This window comes from Polypterus senegalus, unplaced genomic scaffold, assembly GCF_016835505.1.
Source record: "Polypterus senegalus isolate Bchr_013 unplaced genomic scaffold, ASM1683550v1 scaffold_990, whole genome shotgun sequence".
NCBI classification, from domain to species: domain Eukaryota; kingdom Metazoa; phylum Chordata; class Cladistia; order Polypteriformes; family Polypteridae; genus Polypterus; species Polypterus senegalus.
This window is the reverse complement of record NW_024377468.1, coordinates 1-25,464: the sequence shown is the minus strand read 5'-3', so window position 1 is coordinate 25,464 and position 25,464 is coordinate 1. Positions and strand designations below refer to the sequence as shown.

The 25,464-nt window shown below is 38.9% G+C and overlaps 1 protein-coding gene across 1 annotated transcript; it reads left to right on the top strand.

Annotated features, from left to right (window-relative positions):
* Positions 1-5,906: 5,906 nt before the first annotated feature.
* On the top strand, positions 5,907-14,539 carry LOC120519325 (somatostatin receptor type 2-like). The gene is made up of 2 exons (XM_039742442.1): positions 5,907-5,941; positions 12,651-14,539. The coding sequence occupies exon 2, from the start codon at positions 12,656-12,658 to the stop codon at positions 13,826-13,828; it is 1,173 nt and encodes a 390-aa protein (XP_039598376.1). The 5' UTR covers positions 5,907-5,941; positions 12,651-12,655; the 3' UTR covers positions 13,829-14,539.
* Positions 14,540-25,464: the final 10,925 nt, after the last annotated feature.

The following is a 25,464-nucleotide window of genomic DNA, read 5'->3' as shown; positions in this document are numbered from 1 at the left end:
CCGAAAGGAAAAGTCAAGGTGACCAGAGCAGTCGACAAGGGGATGGAAAGACATAGTAGGACCACAATCAAGGGTGCCATCTTTTGCAATGTGAGATGTGAATCCAAGCAGGCAGTCCCTCAACTTTAACAGCATGTGGTGTCCACAGCAGAACTTGGAACGGTCCTCTCCACCGAGGGTGATGCCAATGTTTCCTTCGAGTATCTCTAGCCAGAATCCAGGTTCCTAATGGAATGGGGAGTCCTTTGATGGAGGACTAGTTCTCCAGGCCTGATTCACCTGCTCGTGGACTTCCTTCAGAGAAGCTCGGAGACCTGTAAGACTGGAAAGAAGATCATTGTCCACAGTATGCAGTGTAACATTACCTATGACCATGCCGACTGGCATTGGCCATCCGGTCAGAATTTCGAATGGCGACAGCCCTAACTGCCGATGTGTTCTTCCCCTTAATCCCATCAAGGCCAGAGGCAGAGCATCAGGCCAAGTTAAATTTGTTTGCTCACAGATTTTAGCCAATTTAGATTGCAAGGTACCATTGCATCGTTCCACAATACCTCCACTCTGGGGGTGGTATTTGCAATAATGATGCACATTTATCTGGAGCCAGGTGGTTAATTCATTTATAACGGAATTTAGTGGGTGCCATTATCAGTTTGTAATTTCTGCGGTATGCCCCATCTTGGAATGATTTCCTTTATCAAAGCTTTTGCCACAGGTTTGGCATCTGCATGTTTGGAAGGGAAACCTTCCACCCATCGGGAACACAAATACATCAACAATTACTAAACAGTATCGGTACCCCTTTGATGGTGTTAATTCAATGAAGTCCATTTGAAGGTGTTCGAATGGACCCATTAGGTTAGGTGTAACGGGGACTTACCTGGGTGCCCTTTCCTACATTAAACTTTTGACATAATGCACAGCACCTGCAGAACTGCTCTGCATATGTAGAGAAACCTACAGCTTCCCAATATTTTTCAACATCTTGAACCATGGCGTCTTTTCCAGCATGGTCTAGGCCATGGGCATTTTTCCATACCTGGGAAAGAAGCTTTGGGAGGAAAGGTTTGTTAGTTTGCTTATGGGTCCAGACTCCATCAGAGAGGGACCCTTCTTTGGACCATTTTCTCTTCTCTGTGTCCGTGGCTGCATTCTGTAAAGAAATAATTTGATTATCAGTGTCCTGGTCATTTCTCTGTTGGAATAAAAAGATTGGTGTGTTATTATACGCAGCCCGTTTAGCAAAATGATCAGCTAATTGTTTCCTTTGCTGACAGGATCCTGTTTTACTGTGAGAGCTTGACATTTAACAATCGCTAGCTTTGATCGTTTCGTCATGGCCTTTAAGAGGGATTCTTTTAGTTTTTTATGCTGAATGGGCTTGCCAGTACTGGTCTTGAATTCCCTGAGTTTCCATAATGCCCCATGATCATGGCAGACTCCAAAAGCATATCTAGAATCAGTATAGATAGTTACAATTTTTCCCTCTGACAACTGACAAGCTCAGGTGAGAGCTATCAACTCAGCTGCCTGCGCTTAAACTTGAAGAAATTTGGTTGTTTCCTGTAGGTCTGGTCTAGGTTTTATAACCTTAGTTATTTCATCATGACAGTTGTGGGGTCCCCTTTTTCAGTTGGAAGCAGCGTAGTTGGATTTAAGGTGGAGCACCTTTCTATGGTAACGTTTGACAATGTACAGAGTACATTTTGATAGTGTATTGCCTTAGCAGTAGTGAGATGTGAGGTTTTAGCCTGTACTAAAATGGAGTGTATGGCGTGAGGCACTTTTACCACTAGGGGGCTCATGAGCACTATATCTGTACTGGCTAGCACGGCCTCTGTTGTGGCTGCTACAGCTCTGAGACAGGTTGGAAGTCCCACAGCCACTGGATCCAATTTTTTCAAAAATAGGCTAAGCCTTTGTTTTTCTCCATGGAGTTGTGTAAAAAATGTATTCATATATCCCCCCTTTTCGTCCACAAACAGAGTGAATGGACGAGATAGTCAACAGTCCCAACGCATGCAAACAGTAGGGCACTTTTTTTTTAAGTCACATAGAGCCTTCCCAGCTTGATCATTCCATGCCACCTGACCAGAAAGGGGAGATCAGGGGTGACCGCTAAAGTTTGCAAAAGCTGTGCTCTTTCATTGAACTTTAAAATCCATTGCCGGCGGTATCCTAGAATGCCTAATACAGACACAACCTGTTGCTTTGTAACAGGTCTTGGTCTAGGAAGATTTTGAATGGTGTTTATATGGTCGCTAAAGAGAGAGAGAGCTCTCGTTCCGCAAAAAATGTCATGACCTAAATATTTCACAGTTGTTTGAACTAACTGCAATTTTGTTTTAGAAACTTTGTGGCCATTTTCTGCTAAATAATAACAATTGCTGAGTATCCCGTGCACAATCTGCTTCCGTAGTACTACACAACAATCCACATACTGTATCAATACACTGTCTTTTTCCGGCCAAAAGCCTTTTAAATTTTGAGCAAGAGCTTGTCCAAATACACAAGGGGTTTCAGTATATCCCTGAGGCATAATGGTCCATGTCCAACGGCGGTTTTGGAAAGTAAAGGCAAACCAGAATTGAGAGTCGGGGTGCAAAGGAATACAAAAATAAGCATTAGCAAGGTCAATAACAGAGAAATAACGGGCAGACGGGGGTATCGTAGAAAGAATAGTGGAAGGATTAGGAACAATAGGTGCCCTAGGAACAACTGCAGAATTAACTTGTCGAAGATCTTGAACAAAATGCCATGAACCGTCAGCCTTTTAAACAGGTAAAACAGGGAGTTGACTGGAGAGTATTTAATTTGAATGACTGCTCCACGTTTCACGAGATCGGAATGTACGGCGGAGATGCCAGCCTCTGCTGCTGGAGACAGAGGATACTGGGAGCGATGCGGGCGGAAGGAAGATTTTGGATAAATCACCAGTGGCTCACAGTGTGCTATCCTTCCATAATCATTTTTCCCCTGGGACCACAGTGCATCGGGAAGTGAGGAAAGCCAAGAGGGAGAGATGGTTTGCAATGAAAAAGCAGAAAGGGAAGGACCGCACAATGCACGATGTACTAAAAAATCATTTTGAAGCACAAATGATCTGAGGTATCAAAGATACCCGAAGCAACATGGTGCCAGTCTGTCCTACTGAAACATTGTCCCACCCATTCCCCAATTTCGACTAGTGAACGGTGCTAGAATTGGCTAAGGAAAACATGGGGAACTGAACCTCCTAAATAGAAAACGCTTTGTGAATATGTGAGGTGCACTGGAGCAGCAGCTTTGTTGGATGAGAAAAAAATGCAAGGGATATGGAGGGTCTCTGAGCTAGTGCCTGAAGAGAGAAAAGATTCTAACCAAGGTGTGTCCACTTCAGAAGGGAAATACTGGGCAGTGCAGTGGAGGGTGTTGGGGACTTGCAAGTGGGGAAAAGAATATGAAGGAAAAGAGTGTAGGGCTTTATGGTGTGTGAGGAGATGTTCAGGGTTCGAGCTGCAAAAGAGGGCTTAGTGTGGGGGGAGGTTTGGCACAGGAATTTAGGAATAGAACAGTGAAACCCTTGTTTGGTTAGAGAAATAGAGAGGGAGAGCTAAGTCATCATCCCTTCCAAACAGATTAACAGGGCAAAGCTGATTTAATAAAAAACCGGTGCATCAAAGTGGAACCACTGAAATGAAGCTGAACCCGAAGAGGTTTAGACACCAGTAAAAAATGTGGTTGTCCAGAAGCACTAAGAACAGTCACTTTATCGTTCGAGACAGACCAGAAAAACAGTTTCAGTGCCATTCACCAGCAAAGTCAATAAAGGATCTGTGTCCGCATGGCGAGTGAGCAAAGGCAACTGAAGAGAGTGGCTGGGGGTCCCTGTGAAAGGAATATCCTCAGATTCAGGTAAGGAAGGCGGGGGAGGAAGCTGATGTGGGCAATTGCGGCAGAAGTGTCCCATCATAACAGGCAAGATGTGTAGGTGCTTGATTTGAGGGGAGAGGCGGCTGAGCAGACGAAGAATTCGGATTAGGGAGTAAAAATCCACGACCTCTCCCCTGGCTTCGCCCCTGTCCTCGGAAAAATCCACGTCCTTCACGTCCTCGACCCCTGCCTGAGGCAGCTCCACCTGCATAATAATTCATTTGTGCCGCGATTAACTTGGTCTGAGTGTCTGACTCTTTTTGTTTAGTCTGTCGTTCAGCATGCTCCGTTTGTCTTTTTTTTATTTTTATTTTTTTATTATTTAACTTCATCAAAAGTGGCACTTTCCCATCCAAATACAGGACGTGCGTACTTTATTTTGGATATCACTTCTGAGTCGTGACAGAAAAGGAGGAACCGCTGCCTTGTTACGGTCGTCTGGGCTGTCTAAACCAGAATGGTTTGTCATCAAGTCCTGAATGCGGTGTGCCCATTCATCTACCGTCTCATCTTTCTTTTGTTTGGCAGCTGAAAAGGTAGTCGGTGCGCTTTTTATATTTTGCAGTTATTGCAGTTTTCACGGGTTCCCATTGGGCAAGGAAAAGACCCTCATTATTTTGTCCACAAGGCAATGCCTCATTCCACTGCCACTGTACTCCGTTATGCTGCCCAAAATTGACAGTAGCCCAAGTAGTGCCCAACTTTCTGCGTAGCACTTGGGTCCACTCGGCTGCACCGGGTTTGTACATATTATCTAGCTGCTGCACCTGTTCCACAAACTTCAACCCACCGATTATGTTACGATCAGGCAATTCGGACAGTACGTCTTTCAGCTCTTGAATATCCCAGTTACAGTGTATCATTACAGTAGTGGGGTAAGCATTTTCTGGGGATTGTGTGGGATCGTGTCGGGGGTTAGGGACCTCAATTACAACAACCCTGTGTATTTCTGCACAGTATTTTTCTAATTTCTTGTATCTCATTCATATCTCCAGTTCCTTCCACTGGCCATCTACCTCCACTGTTTTATTCCACTTCCCACATTTTTTTTTTTTTTAATCTAATCCTGTCTTCTTTTCAATGAGCTTTCTAGGGGACCCGCCTTTCGATCCCGACAGCGCACTAGGAGCCTGGCGATCCCCTAATAATCCTTCTAACGTTAGGTTTTTTAGGACTCTTGGGGGACTGCTTGACTAGCTTGCTGATTGTTTTTCCCATAGTGAGTGGCAGGATCTCAGCAGAAAGTGACTCAGCCCTCGATAAACCCTGTTCCACCCGCCGTCCGCTCCTTTTCCCGGATTACAGCTTCAGGTGACTTCGTGTCCGTTTATTCGCATCAGCAGAATCCTACATCAATACGCCCCGTGGAGTCCCGGATATGGAGGTTTTTACCCCGATCCCTTCATTAGACGGTTTGTATGCGTCAATCTGCCAGAGTATGACCAGACAGCGGATGAAAAACTCGACCTCCCGTTTATTTAGACACACATTCTCTAAATACGCCCTTTCACCCCCGTTCCTCAAATTATTACAGGAGCGTGCCACTCGCCCCTTTTCTAATCCTTTCACAGGGGTGACTAGCTAACATTCACAATGTGCCGTTTTCCGTAGGGTCCCAAAGCCACTTTCCATGAGCCCCTAGAACCCTCCTATGTATTTTCCGTACAGTATGCTTTCTTATTCTTTATTTTGCATATGCTTTTTATTCCTTTTCCTTCTATATTCATATTACTTCCAGCACACCAGTCAAACTAACAGGAATCCCCCGATCTACTCACCGTGACTCCGTCCACCTGACAGGAAATGCCCATCATGTCGTGCCTCGTATCGGCTAGGAGGAGGTCAGGGACTCCCCACGCAGGAAACGCCCAAGGCAGGCCAATCCTACATTTACCGAAGCTGGACCCAACCCGGCCGGAATCGGCTCCACCACGGTCATCTGGACGATCCTGCACAAGGAGCCGTCTGCCGTCTCCTGCCCCATGTTTGGGCGCCAAAACTGTGGACGAAAACTCAGACCCGACAGCAGGTGTGGTTATAAAGCAGCTTTATTTTTCAGAGTCACGGTGAGAAGAGTTTCAGAAAAGCAGACAATCAAATATACATGACAGCGTCAGGGCTCTTCTGAACCCCGTCTGTTGGGTGGGGTCCAGTTTTATACCCCTAGAATGCGTAATTTAATATCATTATAAAATGCAACAGTCAACACTTTATTATACACAATCCTTGAGCCCCTTCAATGTCCCTTATGCAACTTGATTTCTTGGCCCATTTTGTTACGGCGTTCAAATGTAATGCTAAGGGAAAACGTGATTAGGCAGACTCATTTGTGGAATGCTCAGACCTTGAGTCCTTTGCACAAACATTTTTCTGTTTGCTAAAACAAAGCATTCTGTTACTTGGTTTCGTAAAGCTTACTTCTCAGACATGAATTAGTACAAGGGAGCGAAGAGAACATTCGTCTTCCACAGTTGCTACTGTCCAAGATTGCGGATTGCGTTCAAAGATGTTTATGCATTAAAATTAGTATGGTATTTTGACAAAGACTTATGGTTTACAATTTGGTTCCAAAATTTGAGTAACTTGATTTCCTGGTTACTAATCTTGAAAGTGTTTAAGTAGACACTCAGCATCTTGTCACCATATGTAAGCATGTTCCTTGCCACTGTATTTTCACTTGTGGCAAATACAAGCAGAGTTCCTAGGTTTCTGCATATGCTTCTTCTTGACTTCAGGTGAATTCATGGAGTACAATATTTCAGTGAAGACATTCTAATGACTTTTATTGATGCCTTTGAGAACTGTGAAGACACGGATTAGTTTCTCATGTAGCTAATATCTTTATCTGCTCTAAAGGTTTATTTTTTTAGCCTCCTATAGTAGTCCTTTTCAGTCCAAGCATGTACTTTGTCGCTCCTCTCAGCATAACATCAAGGGGTGTGATGACGTTTTTTTTAGCACGGGCACCACAACTTCAGATAGCACTCCAGATTAGGTCTCCCAACAATTAGTCTAGATTTACTTAGTCTAGGTCTACTTAGTCTAGCATCTGTTGATTCATATTCAAACTTCTTATCTTATAATGTAACACTTTACTTACTTATCTTATCTTAATGCTGTTCCTTAAGGCTGTTCTTCATATTCAGTGACTTAGTGTTGACCATCACATGTAGTTCAAACTATGCAAAGCCCAGAACTGTCATTTTGTTCAGCTTCCAAATATTTTAGCTGCTCCTTAATGTCTTTAATTCAATTTTGATAATGATTTTTGCATTAAAAATGTATTTAACATGGTTGAAATATTCTTTTTCCAATGCCATTGTGTTGTTCATGGGTGCCACCATTTTGTAGAGCAGTTGCCACAATGTTATTAGGGAATAGGAAAGGAAATGCACATCTTCTCTATGATGGTATAAGGGTCAAAACCATGTACTTTCTGCTTATTCAAGAGTTTAGATAAATACTTGAAATTGAGCCTGCAAGTTACTTTGGTTAATTTGTTTAATGTTTGGCTACATACTTCAACTTCAATGGACAGTGACACAATTTTCATAAACAAAACATTGTATGAGCTGTTCAGAAAAGACTGACATTTTTATACCTGTTCCCCCTATTTTCAGGGGCTCAAAAGTATTTGGACAAACTAACATAATCATAAATATAATGATCATGTTCAATATTTGGTTGAAAATCCTTTACAGTCAATGACTGTCTGAAGACTGAACCCATGGCAATCTCCAAGTGCTGGGTTTCCACCCTAGTGATGCTTTGTCAGGCGTTTGCTGCAGCATTCTTCAGGTGCTGCTTATTTGTTCGACTTTCTGCCATCAGTTTTGTCTTTAGTATGTGAATTGCATGTCCAGTTGAGTTGAGGTCAGCATGTTGACCGTTGAAGAATCTTTCACTACTTTGCAATGAAAAGCACTTGGCTTGCTTTCGGAGTATGCACTATGAAGTGTTGTCCTATTGGTTTGGCTGAATCTGAGAAGAGAGTATAGCCCAATGCACTTAGAATTCATCCTGCTACTTCAGCCATCACTCATATCGTCAAAAAACACCAGTGACTGACTTTCATTTGCAGATATGCATCCTCATGCCATAACACTACCTCTGGCATGTTTCACAGATGATGTGGTATTCATTGGATCATGAGCAGTTTTTTCTCTTCTCCATACTCTTCTGTTTCCATCATTCTGGACAGGCTTTTAAAAAAATATTTTCTGGCAAAGTCTAATCTGTCCTTCCTATGCTTGAGGTTTACTAGTGGTTTGCACCTTGTGGTAAACCCTCTGTCTTTACTTTCATGAAGTCTTCTCTTGATTGTAGACTTTGGCAATGATAGGCCTACCTCCTGGAGAGTGTTCTTGGTTTGGCTAAATGTTGTGAAGGGGTTCTTCTTCATTAAGGGCAGAATTCTGCAATCATCTAGTATAGTTGTCTTCTGTGCTTTTCCAGAACGTCTGGTGTTGCTAAGCTCACCAGTATGCTTCTTCTTTTTAAGAATATACCACATGGTTGATTTGACCACTACTGGGGCCTCATGTATAAACACAAAAATGTTGCATACTCCCGTTTCCACAGTCAAACCGCGACGTATAAAACCTAAACTTGGTGTAAAGCCACGCACATTTTCATGCTAGCAAAATACTTGGTATATGCAAGTTCTCCACTCGGTTTTGCAAACTGGCAGCACCCAGTGTCAAAGCACTACAACTGTTCCTGTGTGGTTTCCCTTTCTTTTTTAGATCCACATCCTTGATGCGGCTTTATCATATACACTGAAATTAACCGCATATTGTTTATTAGTTTAAGGTATCTGATTGTAATTAACCTGTAACAATGTAATGGTCCACGGAATAGCCAAACTATTCCATATACCATAGCTGCCTTAGCGTTGTTACTCTCACTGTACCTTCTTCTTCTTTCAGCTGCTCCCGTTAGCGGTTGCACCACTCAGAGTATTTATATCACTGTATCTGAGTGTGAATCACAGCTGTACAGCAGCAGATCAGAAAGAGAATTATTGGTATACAGCATCAAGCACATGCTGCCTCAGCCATGCTGCCTATTTGAACTGCTCTCATGCGACAAATGCTTCAGAGCCTTTCCTGTACTGACCTCGTGGTTCAGAAACAGTTTCATCCCAAGAGCTATAAACACACTCAATAAGTCTATCATTTGCTCCTTGTAGAACTGTTTATACTTATATGTACAATTACCTCACTGTAAACTTGCGATAGAGTTAAAATATTGCACAACCTGAGACACTTTATAAAGCACGTATTTACATATGATGACGATATCATTTTTAAGATGAAATGCAGCAAAATATGTTTATTATATTATACAGATAAAACTTTAACTTCATTTAAATAATCTATATCTATATATATATATATATATATATATATATATATATATATATATATCTATATATATAAAATTCTTTTCGCGTTTAAAACGGAAATTACATATGACCACGCAAAACGGAAATTATGTATGACCACAGAACATAATACAGGAACTAATCACTTTGCATGTGGATGCCATTATAATATCGTCTTTATGGATTGTTATTATTTGTGTAAGAGTTACTTTACTGATATTTAAAAGAAGTAAACACAAACACGCCGTTCTATCCCATAGAAGTGCGCCCCGCGTCGCCCTCTCCCAGCCCTCCTCTCTGGACTCCAACGCTGACACGTTTGCCGCTAGGTGCGTTCTGAGAGAGAAATTTTATTTATTCATCCACGTTACTGTCGCAGAAAAAAAACATTATAATTTTTTTTTAATTGGCAGTACTTGATAGTAGGAGAGATGAGGAAAACAGCTTTGCGTCTTTCTACTTTTTAACTGCGCCGAGCTGTAAAGAATGTGAAGACGACACCACCTTCAGCGGCAAGCAGTCATGAGAACAAAGTGGACGCTCGGAGGTGCGGAATGTAGGGCTGCTCTGCCAGGTCGAGAGCTTCACAGTTTCGGGCGGCGTCCTCTCTTCTCACACTGTTTGTGATGCTTTGGCTCCTGGGAGGGTGGAAATCTTTGCAAATGAGTTTAATCAGTGCCATCGAAGCAGGACTCTCTTTGTAAATTGCACTTCATGACTACTTACTTTCCCTTAAGGTGAGTTCAGGTCACTAAAACCCCACAACATTCAAGATTCCTTTTGTGATAAATTCTTTTAAGAAGATGGAAGGTTTACATCTAAGAAGATGTACCGACCTCTTCATGTTAAGTTTTGGACTTGGGAATTGTTTGGATCTTCTGCCCGTTAAGCACGGAAGGGCAGTGTCCACATTTCTCAGAATAATTTTTCTCTTAAATCACAGGCACATAGTGAGTGCAAGGTTCTCAGGCAGAAATTTGCAGGATTGCACAGAAAATGTAATTTCTATACCACAGCGGTCGTGTAGCGCCTTTCACAAGGGATCTGCTCCTGAGAGATGATCCAAATACATTTAAGCTGCTGTTAGTGCTACTTACCTGTTGTGTTATAGCACCTTTAAAATGTACTCTACCCTAAAGCACTCCAGTACTGCTCAATGTATCTTTACTTCTTACATGTTAATGTTTTACTGTTTAATAATTTATACACTACACTTTATTTTTTTCCCTTGCACTCAGTGAGCACTGAGTAATCAGCTAGTTGTTAATAAATAAACATGTGAGGACACGGTTTCACAGAGCTAGCGAGGAGCTGGTGCTCTGTTCATGGATTGTTCCTGCCTTACGCTGTATTCTTGCTGGGGCTGGCACGACACTGGAAGGATAGATGGATAGAATAATTAAACATGTACTACAAAGATATTTCAATGTTCCTTAAAAGTTTTGAAGAATCGGCGTTCTCAGCTTACAGATGACTTGACGTTTATTACAGAGCTGATTGCATGACGATTAGGTATTTGGAGAAAGAAAAGGAAGGACAGGAATTGGGGGTTATTATGTTTGAAAAAGACAGTACTGCTGCAATAAATTTTTTCATTGATGGTCGCACACTGCGCAGCAATCATAACTGCACCACCGTGTTCCCATGTTTAATACATGCTTTAATTCCTATCATCATGAAAATGATATCAAGTATACATCTTAGAATTTAAATTATTCAGGAAGTTGTAATATCACAAATGTAATGGATTCTGTGTCCTGTCGGAGGAAGCGAAAGCCCGTTAAGAAGCACCTAGTGATTCATACACACAGAGAACATAGAAGAACACATACAAAACAAAGCATTTAACGTGCTACTTTAGTTACGATGGTATTTGAGAAACTAGTAAATTAAATAATTTTAAGATGAAGTTTATGATGTTCTACTTTAATGACAAAATAAACTACGTGATTAAAGTGGAAATTTTGAGATTAAAGTTGACATTTTGTGCTTTTTTACCACTGTGTCCCTATTTTTTTTTCTTTTCTCGGTACCCTAATAAGCTTTCATATGACACTCAGATGGTGGGCTATGACTTGCCTTTTCATGGCGACTTTGATATCTGACAACTTCTTTTTTATTTCGGGCACTGTGCGACTTTGTAAACTTCAGCTTTCGAGTTTCTCCAACACTCTATGTCTCTTGATCGATTTCCTTTTGTTGTTTATACCACTGTTTAAACCAACAAATAATAAGTTCTCCTTGCCTCCACTTGGTATTCGCTGAAATTCTTCTATTTCCCCCTGTATTTTTGCCATTGCCTTTTCACAAAACGCTGAGCTAAGGGCTGTTTATATTGAATTGCATATTCAAAGAGGCATAATTCTGGGAGGAGTTTGGGGAGTGGCAGCAGGAAAGTGCACGTGCGTTACTCTGACCGGGATTTATGGAGCGGAAGAACGTGGAAGTTGGCATTCGCACAGATTTATGCATCTGGATTTTTTTGTGCGTAGGCACATTTCTGCTTTTGTCCTTATGCCATGTTTTAGTGTGAGTTCTACGCATGGCGTTATGCACGAGGCCCCTGGTGTTTCTGCTATCTCTCTAAAGGGGTTGTTTTGTTTTCTCTGCTTAATGATGTCCTGTTTTTACTTGCATGGACAGCTATTTGGGCCTCATATTGAAACTTCACAATGACAGCTTCCAAATGCAAATTCCACACTTTAAATCAACTCCAGATCTTCTACCTGCTTAATAGTTAATGAGATAATGAAGAAACTGCGTGCATCTGGCTATGGAACAGTTTGTCAATCAAATGTCCAAAAACCTTAGAGACCCTGGAAATGGGGGCTATGCAGAAAAATGTCTGTCATTCCTAAATGGCTCATACATTATTTTTGGTAAACCCCTTAAATTAAAGCTGAAATTCGACACTTCAGTCACACAATGATTGTTTTTTTTCAAATCTATTGTGGTGGCATACAAAGCCAAAATGATAAAAGTTGTGTCACTGTCCAGATACTTATGGACCCAACTGTAGGTTTATTGTTTTGAGTTTGACTACAGCCTGTTTTGAGTTTCAAGTTATATATTTTGCTTTGTATTGTCATAAGCTTCTCCTGTTTTGGTCCCTTATGACTACCTCTGCCAGTAACATGTTCAAATTAATTGGATAGGAACACATTTGCTTATATGTTATGGTTCCAGTAAGGTTAAATTAAGTTAAGTGCCCTCTTGCTTTAAATATAATTTCAGACGAGTTCATTATAGTTTGAGGATTTTGCTGTGACATTTTTATTGGAAAGTTGCGTGTATAAGGTTCATATCTCTATCTCCAATAATAATACATTTTCTCTTCTTAACCATATTTTAGGTTGAATGGCACTGCATCGATCCCATCAACATTCCCTGAAAGAAACTGACACCATGTTGTTTTTGACATCCCCACTGCCTCCCAACTCTACCTACTCCTGGACGTACACCAGTTTTCTGATGGAAACCGACTCTGTGAATGCTACCAACAATGGCACAAAAAACATAACCGATCCAAATATTGACAAAACAAGCAATGCAGTGATCAGTTTTATGTATTTTGTAGTGTGCGCTGTGGGGTTGAGTGGGAACACACTGGTCATTTATGTTATCCTGCGCTATGCCAAGATGAAAACAGTCACAAATATTTACATCCTCAACTTGGCTATTGCTGATGAGCTGTTCATGCTTGGCTTACCCTTCATTGCAATTCAGTTGGCCCTTGTCCACTGGCCTTTTGGTCAGGCCCTTTGCCGAGTTGTTATAACAGTGGATGGATTAAATCAATTCACCAGTATCTTCTGTCTCACAGTCATGAGTATCGACAGGTACCTAGCAGTGGTTCATCCTATCAAGTCTACAAAATGGAGGAAACCTCGAGTGGCCAAAATGATAAATGGTGCAGTGTGGGGACTCTCACTGCTTGTCAATTTGCCCATCATAATTTATAGTGGTCAGAGAATAAAAGATGGCAGAAGTAGCTGCACTATTGTCTGGCCTGATCCCCCAGAAGCATACTACACTGGATTCATGTTCTATACTTTCTTCCTGGGCTTTTTCTTACCATTGACTGTCATCTGTCTGTGCTATCTGTTTATCATCATTAAGGTAAAGTCCTCTGGCATTAGAGTTGGATCCTCTAAGAGAAAGAAGTCAGAGAGAAAGGTAACCAGGATGGTGTCCATTGTGGTTGCAGTTTTTGTCTTCTGCTGGCTGCCATTCTATGTCTTCAATGTCACTTCAGTGACATGCTCCCTTGAGACCACACCTGTGATGAAGGGCATGTTTGATTTTGTAGTCATTCTTGGCTATGCCAACAGCTGTGCCAACCCTATCCTCTATGCTTTCTTGTCAGAAAACTTTAAGAAGAGCTTTCAGAATGTCCTTTGCATCAAGAGGGTTGGAGGGTTAGATGATATAGAAAGAAGCGATAGCAGGCAGGATAAAACCAGGATGATGAATGATGCAACTGAAACTCAAAGTTCACTGCTAAATGGAGACCTTCAGACCAGCATTTGATTTGGAAGGCAAGCGAGTATGTAATCACACTCACCTCATCCTTTGAAGAGGTTATTATCTTTCTGAATTGTCCTTTGCCTGTGTCAGAAGATGTATTTGCACTTTAGAATTAGAATTAAAGAGGAGAATTGTTGGCTAGATCTTCAAAACTGGCACAGAATTTTATAATGTTATCATATGTTCTCAAGATTTCAGCTCTACAAAATGGACACTTGGCCAGTCCACTGACAGAGACTCAAAGCCTGGAAGAAAAAGACTTTATACTTTAAGATTACATGTTTTATAAGTTGTCTTATTTTTGGTGTTTGTTCTTAAAAAATCTAAGAAACTGAAGATGCATTTAAATACTGGTTCAGTGCAAGCAGGTCTAGGGCGATACAGCCTTTGTTTCATTAAGGGCATTTGTTTTTCTTAGTAGTTATTGGAAGCAAAAATAAAGAGATTTAAACAAAACAATACAAACAACATGCACACAGGCAAAATCATACTTATAGCGTTATGGTTGTAGTGTCTTCTCATTGATGCTTTTGATTTACAGTACCTTCAGTAAGCGCATCACCATGACACTTCAAAGTTTAAAGAATTTTAGAAAATGGAAGTATGAATGAAATACCAAACTCTACCTAAGAAAATACTCAGACTACGTCCACATACTACATTTTCATTTAGGAATGCAGACATAAGTCTCCATTTTCACTTTTTTGCCCATACTACCTCAATCAATCAATCAATCAATCAACATTTATTTATATAGCACATATTCATACAAAAAAATGTAGCTCAAGGTGCTTTACAAAATGAATAGAGAAATAGAAGACACAATAAAAGATAAACATAAGTCAACATTAATTAACATAGAATAAGAGTAAGGTCCGATGGCCAGGGTGGACAGAAAAAACAAAAAAAACTCCAAAGGCTGGAGAAAATTTGACCTCAGCAATTTAACCCCCAAAATGAAGACTTCTGAAAAAGCTCTTCAGAGTTGTCTACCTCTGAAAATGTCAGCTAAATGTTGCAAATTGAATGTTACAAATTTAGGCTTTTCAAACTGCAGGCTGTAATTGTGCTCTAATTTGTCCTTCTTTATTATGTAATCCTTTCCTGTTGTTTGGATCATTCTCATTAGAGCATCCCATTTTCTGACTGGTCACCCTTCATTGAAGAAAGCCATCTTGCAATATACTGGACACAGGAGAGTTGTTTTCTTTGGCACTTGAATTCTGTACAATTTGAATGCTACATACTTGTGCAAAAGGAAAATAATTTACTGGCCACTATAGTCAGTCAGTCATTGTCCAACCCACTGGGATTGGTCACTATAGTTTCATTATAAATTCTGTAGCCAGAAATGTAACTATCCCTTCAATGATTTTTCTACCAACATGCGCATGCCCAATGAAAAGGTGAATATCTATGTTATTTTCATTTCAAGTACTTTCATTGTGGACAGAGATACATTCGTAAATGATATGAATATACTAGAGTGGATGGAGATAATTTTCATTTAAAATACATTTTGTAAAAGAAAATGTAGTAGTGTGGACGTAGACTCGGACTAGCAAATTCTCCTTTCTAAATTCTCATTGCAATTTTCCCCAGTCTTTTTTAGTAAGTGTCTGCTGTCTGTTCATTAGGAGAAAACATACATGCTAATTAACTACAACCTTCTTCTTGTAAATGTCTGTGGAAACAGACCTGCTCAGACATCGCCCAGAATGATAAAATACAGATTAGGAAATTCTGCATGGGATTACTTTTTTTCTTTGTACAGGTCAGAGTATTTTTTCGCCCACTTGTAGAACTTGCTGTTCTTTCTCCTTCAGACAAAAGTAGTCATATTTGCATTCACTGCTGATACATAACTTCACAAGCCAATGGCCTAATTTTTAAGAAGATAACTTTTGAAGCATAGCTGTCATTTTCTTCCAGGGATATCAGAACCATTGTACAGTTTTAGGTAAGTTATGCTAAATAGTATTTTGCATCTTTAGTTTAAAAGCTATACAAACTTAACATACAACTTGCTAAGTCATATCTCTTCTTCAGTATTTTTCTCTTTGTAACTGGTAATGCTTTAATATTTATATCACAGTACAGTAACTGCATTTCACCATTGCACTTGGATATTTGTTCTTGATTAATTGTAGATAATGAAAATAGTTATTTTTGAGCCAAAGTTCTAATTCATTTTATTATGCTTTACTGAATACATGATTGGTCTTAAAGTTGAACAATAGTAGATCATTGTTTCCTTAAAGCTAAAATGAAAATACAGTTTTACTTTAATTTATTTATTTATTTTAGAGTTATATGATACAACAGAGGACCAGACTTTGCCAATAAAACTACTGTTGTAAATGTGGCTAAAACCTACTCTCACATCTCTCCACCACCTCCCACCATCAGCAGATTGTGTATTTAAAATGGATGGGACAGGTAGAAAACCATGCACATTCGGCTCAGGACCACATTCTTGTCATGATGCTTTGAAACAATAAAATCTGTCATTTTTATTTGCTCTGCCAATTTGACACCTCTGCTTGGGAAGTTGACTGCTGAAATATTACTAATGGGGCATGACTTTTTAAAGGAATATTCCACACAAACACATTTTTTATGTGCTACTTATCTCATGTATCTTGTAGTGATGACTGAGAAAAATGTTTTGTCTCATGTTTTCAATTAGGGAGTGGACTCCCCTAGACTTTCTCAAATACTTAGAATATGGGGATGGATATTTGAGGAGTAAACTGCAAGACAATAATTACATTTTTATTATGCATATTAAAGAATCATCAACAACAAAACCAATTAAAATTAATAATATATTGAACAATTACTATGAAAGTAAAGTTAAATAAATCGGACTCTGCAGCTGCATGAAAAAAGGTAAAGTACCACTTCAGGTTAATGGAAATAGCCCAAAAGTTGATAGAAATCTAAATTTTGTACATAATACTTATTTGTAAAATTTGGTTGACCTGTGAATGCATTTTTAAGTTATCATGTTTACATACACACATACACAGACAAAATTAGAAAAAAATGGTATTTACGGACTCGGAGGTCTAAAATGTCAAAATTCATCAAAGTCTCAAAATGAAATTTTTGGAGGATTACAATACTTTCCCTGTGCTTTGTTTACGAGAAAGTCAAGGAGGTCTAAAATGTTGAGATTCATCAAAATCTCAACATTGAATCTTTGATGATTACAATACTTTCCCTATACTTCGTATACAAGAAAGTAAAAAGTTTATGATATAACAGTAAAGGATATTAAAAACAACTATGGAAAAAAATCATGTGTAATCAACATGTCAGTTTATTCTGACAAGATGCAAAACACAAACAATTTTTTCAATTTCAATTTTTTAAAATAAACACTTCCAGAAAAGGCATTCACACAGGATTACATTTTTGAATTGAAGACTGACCAATGAATGAGAGGATGAGATAGATTTGTATTTGAAAAGCTCAGTCTCATGTGAATGTGAATCCTGTTTTGTAAATTGTAAACAAACGACTAGATATCTGAGATGTGAATTAAGTGATACAAGTAATAAGAGTTTTTTTTACCCCCATCGACATTTTTAATTTTATTTAACATAGTACATTGTTGGTCTCCATAGACCATCTGTCTATGAAAATCTTTTTTATTCCTTTTCTCCTTTAAAACAAGTTTAATTTTTTATTGGTTATCACTACAAAACACTTGGGGTAGGTGTTTTTTGTGCATTCCTTTAATTTTTTTTCTAAATTACATTTTTGCTGAAATGTTGCACCACTGCCTTTTAACATATGTGGGAATTTAGGTAAACAATATGGTGGAAATCTAGCTATTTTATACAAATATTTTTAATTTACGCATCCTTCTGTGCTCTGCACTCCCTTTTAAATCTGATATCACTTTCCACCAATTGTTTTGCTACAGTTTCAGTTTTGCTAGCTTAGCTGATCAATAGCATTATTACTATTCAGGAGGACAACAAAGTTTAAAGTACATATGGAAAGCTTCTTGCTTAACGGGAATGGTACAACCTGTTTGCTGGACTGTAGAATGTAAAGCAACCAACAGAATAAAAAAAAAAACAAAAACAAAACATAAAGGCCTGAAATGGAAAGAGTGCTTTTTACATTTTCCTCTTGTCCACACCATGGATCATGCCCCCCACCATGTGAGATATTAATTCCTCACCATAATATACATACAGTGGTGTGAAAAACTATTTGCCCCCTTCCTGATTTCTTATTCTTTTGCATGTTTGTCACACAAAATGTTTCTGATCATCAAACACATTTAACCATTAGTCAAATGTAACACAAGTAAACACAAAATGCAGTTTTTAAATGATGGTTTTTATTATTTAGGGAGAAAAAAAAATCCAAACCTACATGGCCCTGTGTGAAAAAGTAATTGCCCCTGAACCTAATAACTGGTTGGGCCACCCTTAGCAGCAATAACTGCAATAAAGCGTTTGCGATAACTTGCAATGAGTCTTTTACAGCGCTCTGGAGGAATTTTGGCCCACTCATCTTTGCAGAATTGTTGTAATTCAGCTTTATTTGAGGGTTTTCTAGCATGAAACGCCCTTTTTAAGGTCATGCCATAGCATCTCAATTGGATTCAGGTCAGGACTTTGACTAGGCCACTCATTTTGTTTTTCTTCAGCCATTCAGAGGTGGATTTGCTGGTGTGTTTTGGGTCATTGTCCTGTTGCAGCACCAAGATCGCTTCAGCTTGAGTTGTGAACAGATGGCGGACATTCTCCTTCAGGATTTTTTGGTAGTAGAATTCATGGTTCCATCTATCACAGCAAGCCTTCCAGGTCCTGAAGCAGCAAAACAACCCCAGACCATCACACTACCACCACCATATTTTACTGTTGGTATGATGTTCTTTTTCTGAAATGCTGTGTTCCTTTTATGCCAGATGTAACTGGACATTTGCCTTCCAAAAAGTTCAACTTTTGTCTCATCAGTCCACAAGGTATTTTCCCAAAAGTCTTGGCAATCATTGAGATGTTTCTTAGCAAAATTGAGACGAGCCCTAATGTTCTTTTTGCTTAACAGTGGTTTGCGTCTTGGAAATCTGCCATGCAGGCCGTTTTTGTCCAGTCTCTTTCTTATGGTGGAGTCGTGAACACTGACCTTAATTGAGGCAAGTAAGGCCTGCAGTTCTTTAGACGTTGTCCTGTGGTCTTTTGTGACCTCTCGGATGAGTCGTCTCTGTGCTCTTGGGGTAATTTTGGTCGGCCGGCCACTCCTGGGAAGGTTCACCACTGTTCCATGTTTTTGCCATTTGTGGATAATGGCTCTCACTGTGGTTCGTTGGAGTCTGAAAGCTTTAGAAATGGCTTTATAACCTTTACCAGACTGATAGATCTCAATTACTTCTGTTCTCATTTGTTCCTGAATTTCTTTGGATCTCGGCATGGTGTCTAGCTTTTGAGGTGCTTTTGGTCTACTTCTCTGTGTCAGTCAGCTCCTATTTAAGTGATTTCTTGATTGAAACAGGTGTGGCAGTAATCAGGCCTGGGGTGGCTACGGAAATTGAACTCAGGTGTGATACACCACAGTTAGGTTATTTTTAACAAGGGGCAATTACTTTTTCACACAGGGCCATGTAAATTTGGATTTTTTTTCTCCCTAAATTATAAAAACCATCATTTAAAAACTGCATTTTGTGTTTACTTGTGTTATATTTGTCTAATGGTTAAATGTGTTTGATGATCAGAAACATTTTGTGTGACAAACATGCAAAAGAATAAGAAATCAGGAAGGGGCAAATAGTTTTTCACACCAGTTGCTAGGCATTGATAATTATCCTACCATTACAGGTAGCCCATTTTCAGTTCAACTTCATTTAGAAATTAAGGATTCTCTCAGAAGTCAGCAGGTACTAAATCTCAAGCAGCTCATCTAGCATTTCTCTGCTAGTGTATATGTTCTTTGCTTCCTATTTTTTAAAATTATATTTTTGCATTTGTCCTCTGCTTTTAGTTTTTGTTTGTTCTTTTAAACCGTCATCCTCTAACAATGTAAATAGTGGCATACGTCTCAACAGGTTTGTAAATGTCCGTGTGCCTGCTTAGCCATCATATGCCAATGTGAACATGATTGAGGGCACTTGGCACAGGTTAAAGGCTTGATGTTGTGTAAGCCTGCCAATTAAAATTTCAAGAAGTGGGCAATTCCGAAATCAAATATTTTTTATTGTGCTTCTTCCTTCCGTCTGATTTTTTTTTTTATTCTTTGCATGTATTGTTTTCTACAATCATTAGTCACATAATTTAATTGGACATGAAGAAAGAAAAAATGAAAAATTATATTAATGCAAATATATTCAGTGAAGACTGGAAATAGTTACTACATCTTCTACTGCCAGTTTGGCTGATGCAAAAGGATTTTTGGATAGTTGTCTTTTATTCCGTGTGCTGCCTGATGGGTGGGCCATCCAATCTGCCCTACTACTAGCTTGAACTTTCCCTCTTACTTTCACAATCACTGTTCTCCTGCTTTTATTCTTTCTTCTGCCAGTTGACATATGACCTCAAAATTTCAAATAACAGTAGCATCACTTATCATGCTAATAGAAGCTAGTTATGTTCTTCACATCTGAACAACAACAGCAACATTCATTAATATAGCACATTTTCATGCAAACAATGCAGCTCAAAGTACTTTACAAGCTGTCAAAGAGAAAGTTACAAGAAAAGTAAAACAAATAAGTATTGGCAATAATATTAAAGTTTAAGCGACAAAGAAAGAAAAAATAGAAAGCAGAAGAGCATAGTCCTTATATACAGTGCCATGTTGTGAGTCTCTAAAGACGAGTTCAGTGATAAGGTCAGATAGCTGAGAGGACAGAAAAAAACCAAAACAAACTTCTGTTAGGCGAGAAAAGTTAGGAGAGAAAAACAAAATCTGCAGGAGTTCCAAGGCCAAAAGACCACCCAAACCCCACTAGGCATTCTACCGAAATTAAATGTTCTTAATTCATGACTCTTTGTTTTCAGGCTTCATATGATAGGATCTGATGAAGTTGGTCTCATGGACAGCTGGGGCACCCACTTTCATTACATCTCTTACAGTGGTTACATCATTACAAGCAAAGGCGCAATATATTTCTGTGAGATTCGGTGATGTTTAACTTACAGTGAAAATGAAACAAACTCCTGGAGCTTACCTGATCTTTTTCTGTTTTGGTCATTCCAGCTTAAACCGTATTCCACAACCTCTTCACCCACACACACACATAAAGGTAATTCTAAATTACAAAGAATATCTAAGCAGAAGTCTGCTTAGGCCTTTCTGAGGACTTCCCAAAACTCAAGGATCATGAATTTAGCCTTAGTGAAGCCTTTTCTGGAGGTACAATTGCATTTGCAGGACCAGGCTTGTGACACTTCTCAATATAAAGGTTCCTACTACAAATGTATCCCTCTGTGAGGCTGAAACAAAAACTGGTAGGCAAACATACACATGCAAGTAGTCACAACAACAAACAGCCCCTTTAGAATACTAAGGTGAGGTTTTCAATAGATAGATAGATAATACTCAATTTGTCCCCAACAACAACAACATTTATTTATATAGCACAATTGCTAGATAAACAAACAATGTAGCTCAAAGTGCTTTACATGATGAAGAAAAAGAAAAATTAGGGGACACTAATTAACATAGAATGAAAGTAAGGTCCGATGGCCATGGAGAACAGAAAAAACAAATAAAACTACAGATAGCTGGAGAAAAAATAAAATCTGCAGGGATTCCAGGCCACGAGACTGCCCAGCCCCCTCTAGGTATTCTACCTAACATAAATTACCTCAATCAGTCCTCATTGTATTCAGGGTTTTCATGGAAGAACGTGAGAAATAAAAATAAGGAGAAATAATAACTAAAAAACTTCAAGAAACATAAAAATTATAACAATCCACAACATTCCACAACCCCACAAACTCACACAAGAACAAGGAGGATAATAAGAGAGCTATAGATGGCAATGAGATATGGTTTGACCTGCCCAGTTGTACCACATGCTTACATTTAGAGGCATTAACATTTTAACAGAGCATGCTTGCTGTGTCCACAAAGAGAACATCCTGGTAGATGTTTGTTCCTTCTAAAGTTTCCTGGTTGAAGTCAACAGCATTCAGGAGTGTTAGTTCTGAAAGAATTCAAAGAATGTATAATCTATGGTCTAGCAAAAAACTTAGAGAGAGGTAGTATAGTGTGAAGAAAAGTCTTCATGTCTATACCAATTCTTAGGTTCCTTCATATACAGAATATTTGTTGGAAAATCCATTATTATCCAAGGGAGACAGTTCTTAGTTTTGGCAATGTCATGTCTGAAAAAACTATTGTTTCAAATATTTCAACAATATTATTGTTTGAGGAATTATTTACAGATGAGTACAAAGTTATTTAGTTATTCATGCTGTCCATGCTTCCTGTCTTACTAGTATAACAAAGTGCTCATTCAGGCTGCTTCTCCTGCATAATGTGGGGCAGTGAGACCACCCTCCAAAACAGAATGTGAAATGCCCACCATCCTGGCTTAATGAGTGTAAGCTGATGAATACAAAGCCTGCAGATTATTGTCATTCTCTGTCTGTTTTATCTTAATATTTGTGATATGGCCTATGCAGATACACAGGGAAATGATAGCAGATGGTGTGTCGGATTTGACAGCAGTAAACCCTTTCCTGTTAAGAAGTACTTAGTCATTCTTGACCAGAAAACATGGCGCCTCTCCTAGCATAAAAGGCAACATGTCATGATAGTACACTATTCACATATGAAAAGAACACATTCTACAAAAGTATGGACACATTTACTTGAGTGCAAGGGTAAATCTGATCATTGACGTACTTTATTACTGGAACCTCATACCATGTCCTAGTCTTTCTCTTGTAATACATGGCAATTTATTTAGGTTGCTCATACCCTGTAAAATACACACTGGAAGAATTAAAAGAAGTTTTAAAAAGATATGAACATACTTGCTTTGCATGGGAGGAATTATTTCAAATTTGTTTAGGCATCTGGAGGAGCATAGGCAATGGCAGAATGTGTGAACATCTGAGTGTTTCATAGGGCATCACATTGCAGAACTTTGACAGTCTCTGAGATAAGACTTTGGTACTTAAGGTAAAGGGGTTTTGCAGACTTTTATTTTAAGAAAGACTTGTAGTATTTGGTTTGTGTGGTAGAGAGATAGACAGAACTTTATTTGTTCCAAGGATGGAACTTGGGACAGCTGGGACAATTTGGCATCAGAATGACCACACAGAGAAACCCCTAGCAATGCTTATGAGATAAGGATTTTGAAAATGTCTCCAGCCCACTTCAAGGCCATACATACAGTAGCATTCAATTTAATGATGCCAGCTGCAGCCCAGGATGGACAGAGTTTTACATAATGCTGACATTTGTAAGGAATATGTTGAAATGTGTTGCTCAATGTTGTTTTTTGTAGATAAATGTATTTTAGCTTGTTATCTTCAAACTGCCATGTATATTTCAATGATTTCTAGCACTTACAAGTTTTATTTAACATTAATTAAAAATGCCAAATTTAGGTAGTGTTCTGTTATTGGGGATGCAAATATGCAAATTGATGTGAGGGACAGTTTTTTACGAACAATGTTGGTGTTAGAACTCAACAAAGTTTACAATTAAAGTAGGTTACTTACTCCCTGGAATTTCATATAAATGGAAATGTAGGGGTTGGGAAGATAGACTATAAAATGTCTTTGTCAAAGCTGAGCTAAGTTTATGATTAGCTAATTTACTAATACATGAGAACACAATATAAATATATTGTTTAAACATTGCCATAAGTAAACATATGTACATGTTTTCTGTTTTCTTTGGTCATTAGTGCAGTATCTGGAAAAGTGTGACTGCAAATATAGCCTTCTAACTGGTAAAGTGCGCTGTTGCTTTTGATTATCGTCGTCATTCCAGTTTTTCACAGTACTATAGTAGATATTGGCATTAATATTAAGCAGTAGGACACTGTCCAAAATGAGAAAAGATACTGCTGAAGGTCACGGCACTCTCTGAAAAGGCAGAGGACTCTAAATCTGGCTGCACATCTTCCCCACCTTAAATCAATGCTACATAAATGTTCTTACACACAGGAATTTGTCATTTGCTTTAAGACAGAGGTGTAGCTAAGGGAGGAATACAGGTTTGAACCCCCATAAATTGTGTTTTTTACGATAATTCCAAATGAATGATCGTAAACAGACTTTTGATTCATATACTTTCTCCTACACCACTGCGATTAAATTCAGCCCTACACATTATGGCAGAGGGGAGCTGTCTCTTGTTTTTAACTTTGCTTTGATGGGATAATTTGCACTTCAGAGAGCTAAACCTATAAAAACTGGCACATTCCTCGGTCACCGGGGTGTTTTTAATGACATGATTACACCTGCTAGAAACAGCAGATAAAGACTGTGCAGGTAATAGCAGACTGTGTCACTTAATATGTTTTGTAAGGCCTTGAACTCTTCTTACCCCCACATGCAGTTAATAATATTAACTCTGCATAATTAAACTACAACAATTTTTTTAAATGGGTTATAAAATAAGCACATTAGTGTTCCTGTGGAAATGGATTGAATATGGAAGCCCATCCCATCCCATCCTTTTTGAACCAACTTATTCTAGGTCAGTGTTGTGGGCTTTAGAAGCTAATCTGGCAGCATTCGGTACAGAAATGGAAGCTACTTTGTTGTACCATTGCAGGGCTCACTCGTGCATACACTCACATTCATGCAAATAAAGCCAAATTAGAGTTATAACTTAAGTACCCTGAGATATGTGGAAAAAAAACACTGGAGAAAACTCCAGATAGAGATAGGAAGAAGGGACCAATTGTACTGACAGGGGCAAATGGACTGAGATTCAAACCCAGAACATTTGAGCTGGATCACTAGGCTGTGGAATTCACTTTGCATTTTCAAGTGGATTCATAAAATGAAAGTTAAATTGTAGAGTCTATGGATGGAAACTGAAAATTCTTTATGCATTTTAAATGGCAATGCTCTTCTCTCTAGATTTGGCTTTTATATCTGTTTGTTGCAATGTTCTCCTTTCTTTATTTTACTTTGATTATAGAATAAAGATCAGGAAGGTACAATGCAAAGCAAAACACTTAGTTGACTTACTGGTTAGCACCATTTGAATAGAACTATATACCAAGCTCAGTAAAAAAGCCATTCCAACTTTTGCTCATACAGGTTCACTGTATGGCTGCAAAAAGATGATACTTCCTTGATATTTTTCAAATATGAGAGCTCATTTTTAAGTTAAGCAGCTGTGTGGACTAATGATCTTTTATTGTTTTGACATTTAGCCATGATTACTGTTGATAAGGCTGTTTTTCTTCTCTAGTTACTGCTAAGTGTTGAGTAATGACATTAAAATGCATTTGTGTCAATGTGCACAAGGCAGATATGAAACTAATCCATTACAGGCAAAAATGTGGAGGACAGGCTTGTGCTCCCTTTGCATGCTTTGCCACTTTAAAATTGCAGTTTAAATAAGACTGAAGTTCAAAGCTGGGGTTTAAGATTTTAAACCACCACATGCCTACTCTAGAAGCAGCAATCTATTAATTTAAA

Excerpts from the sequence above, each read along its gene's own strand:
- LOC120519325 (XM_039742442.1), top strand. The coding sequence starts at position 12,656 with ATGGCACTGCATCGATCCCATCAACATTCCCTGAAAGAAACTGACACC.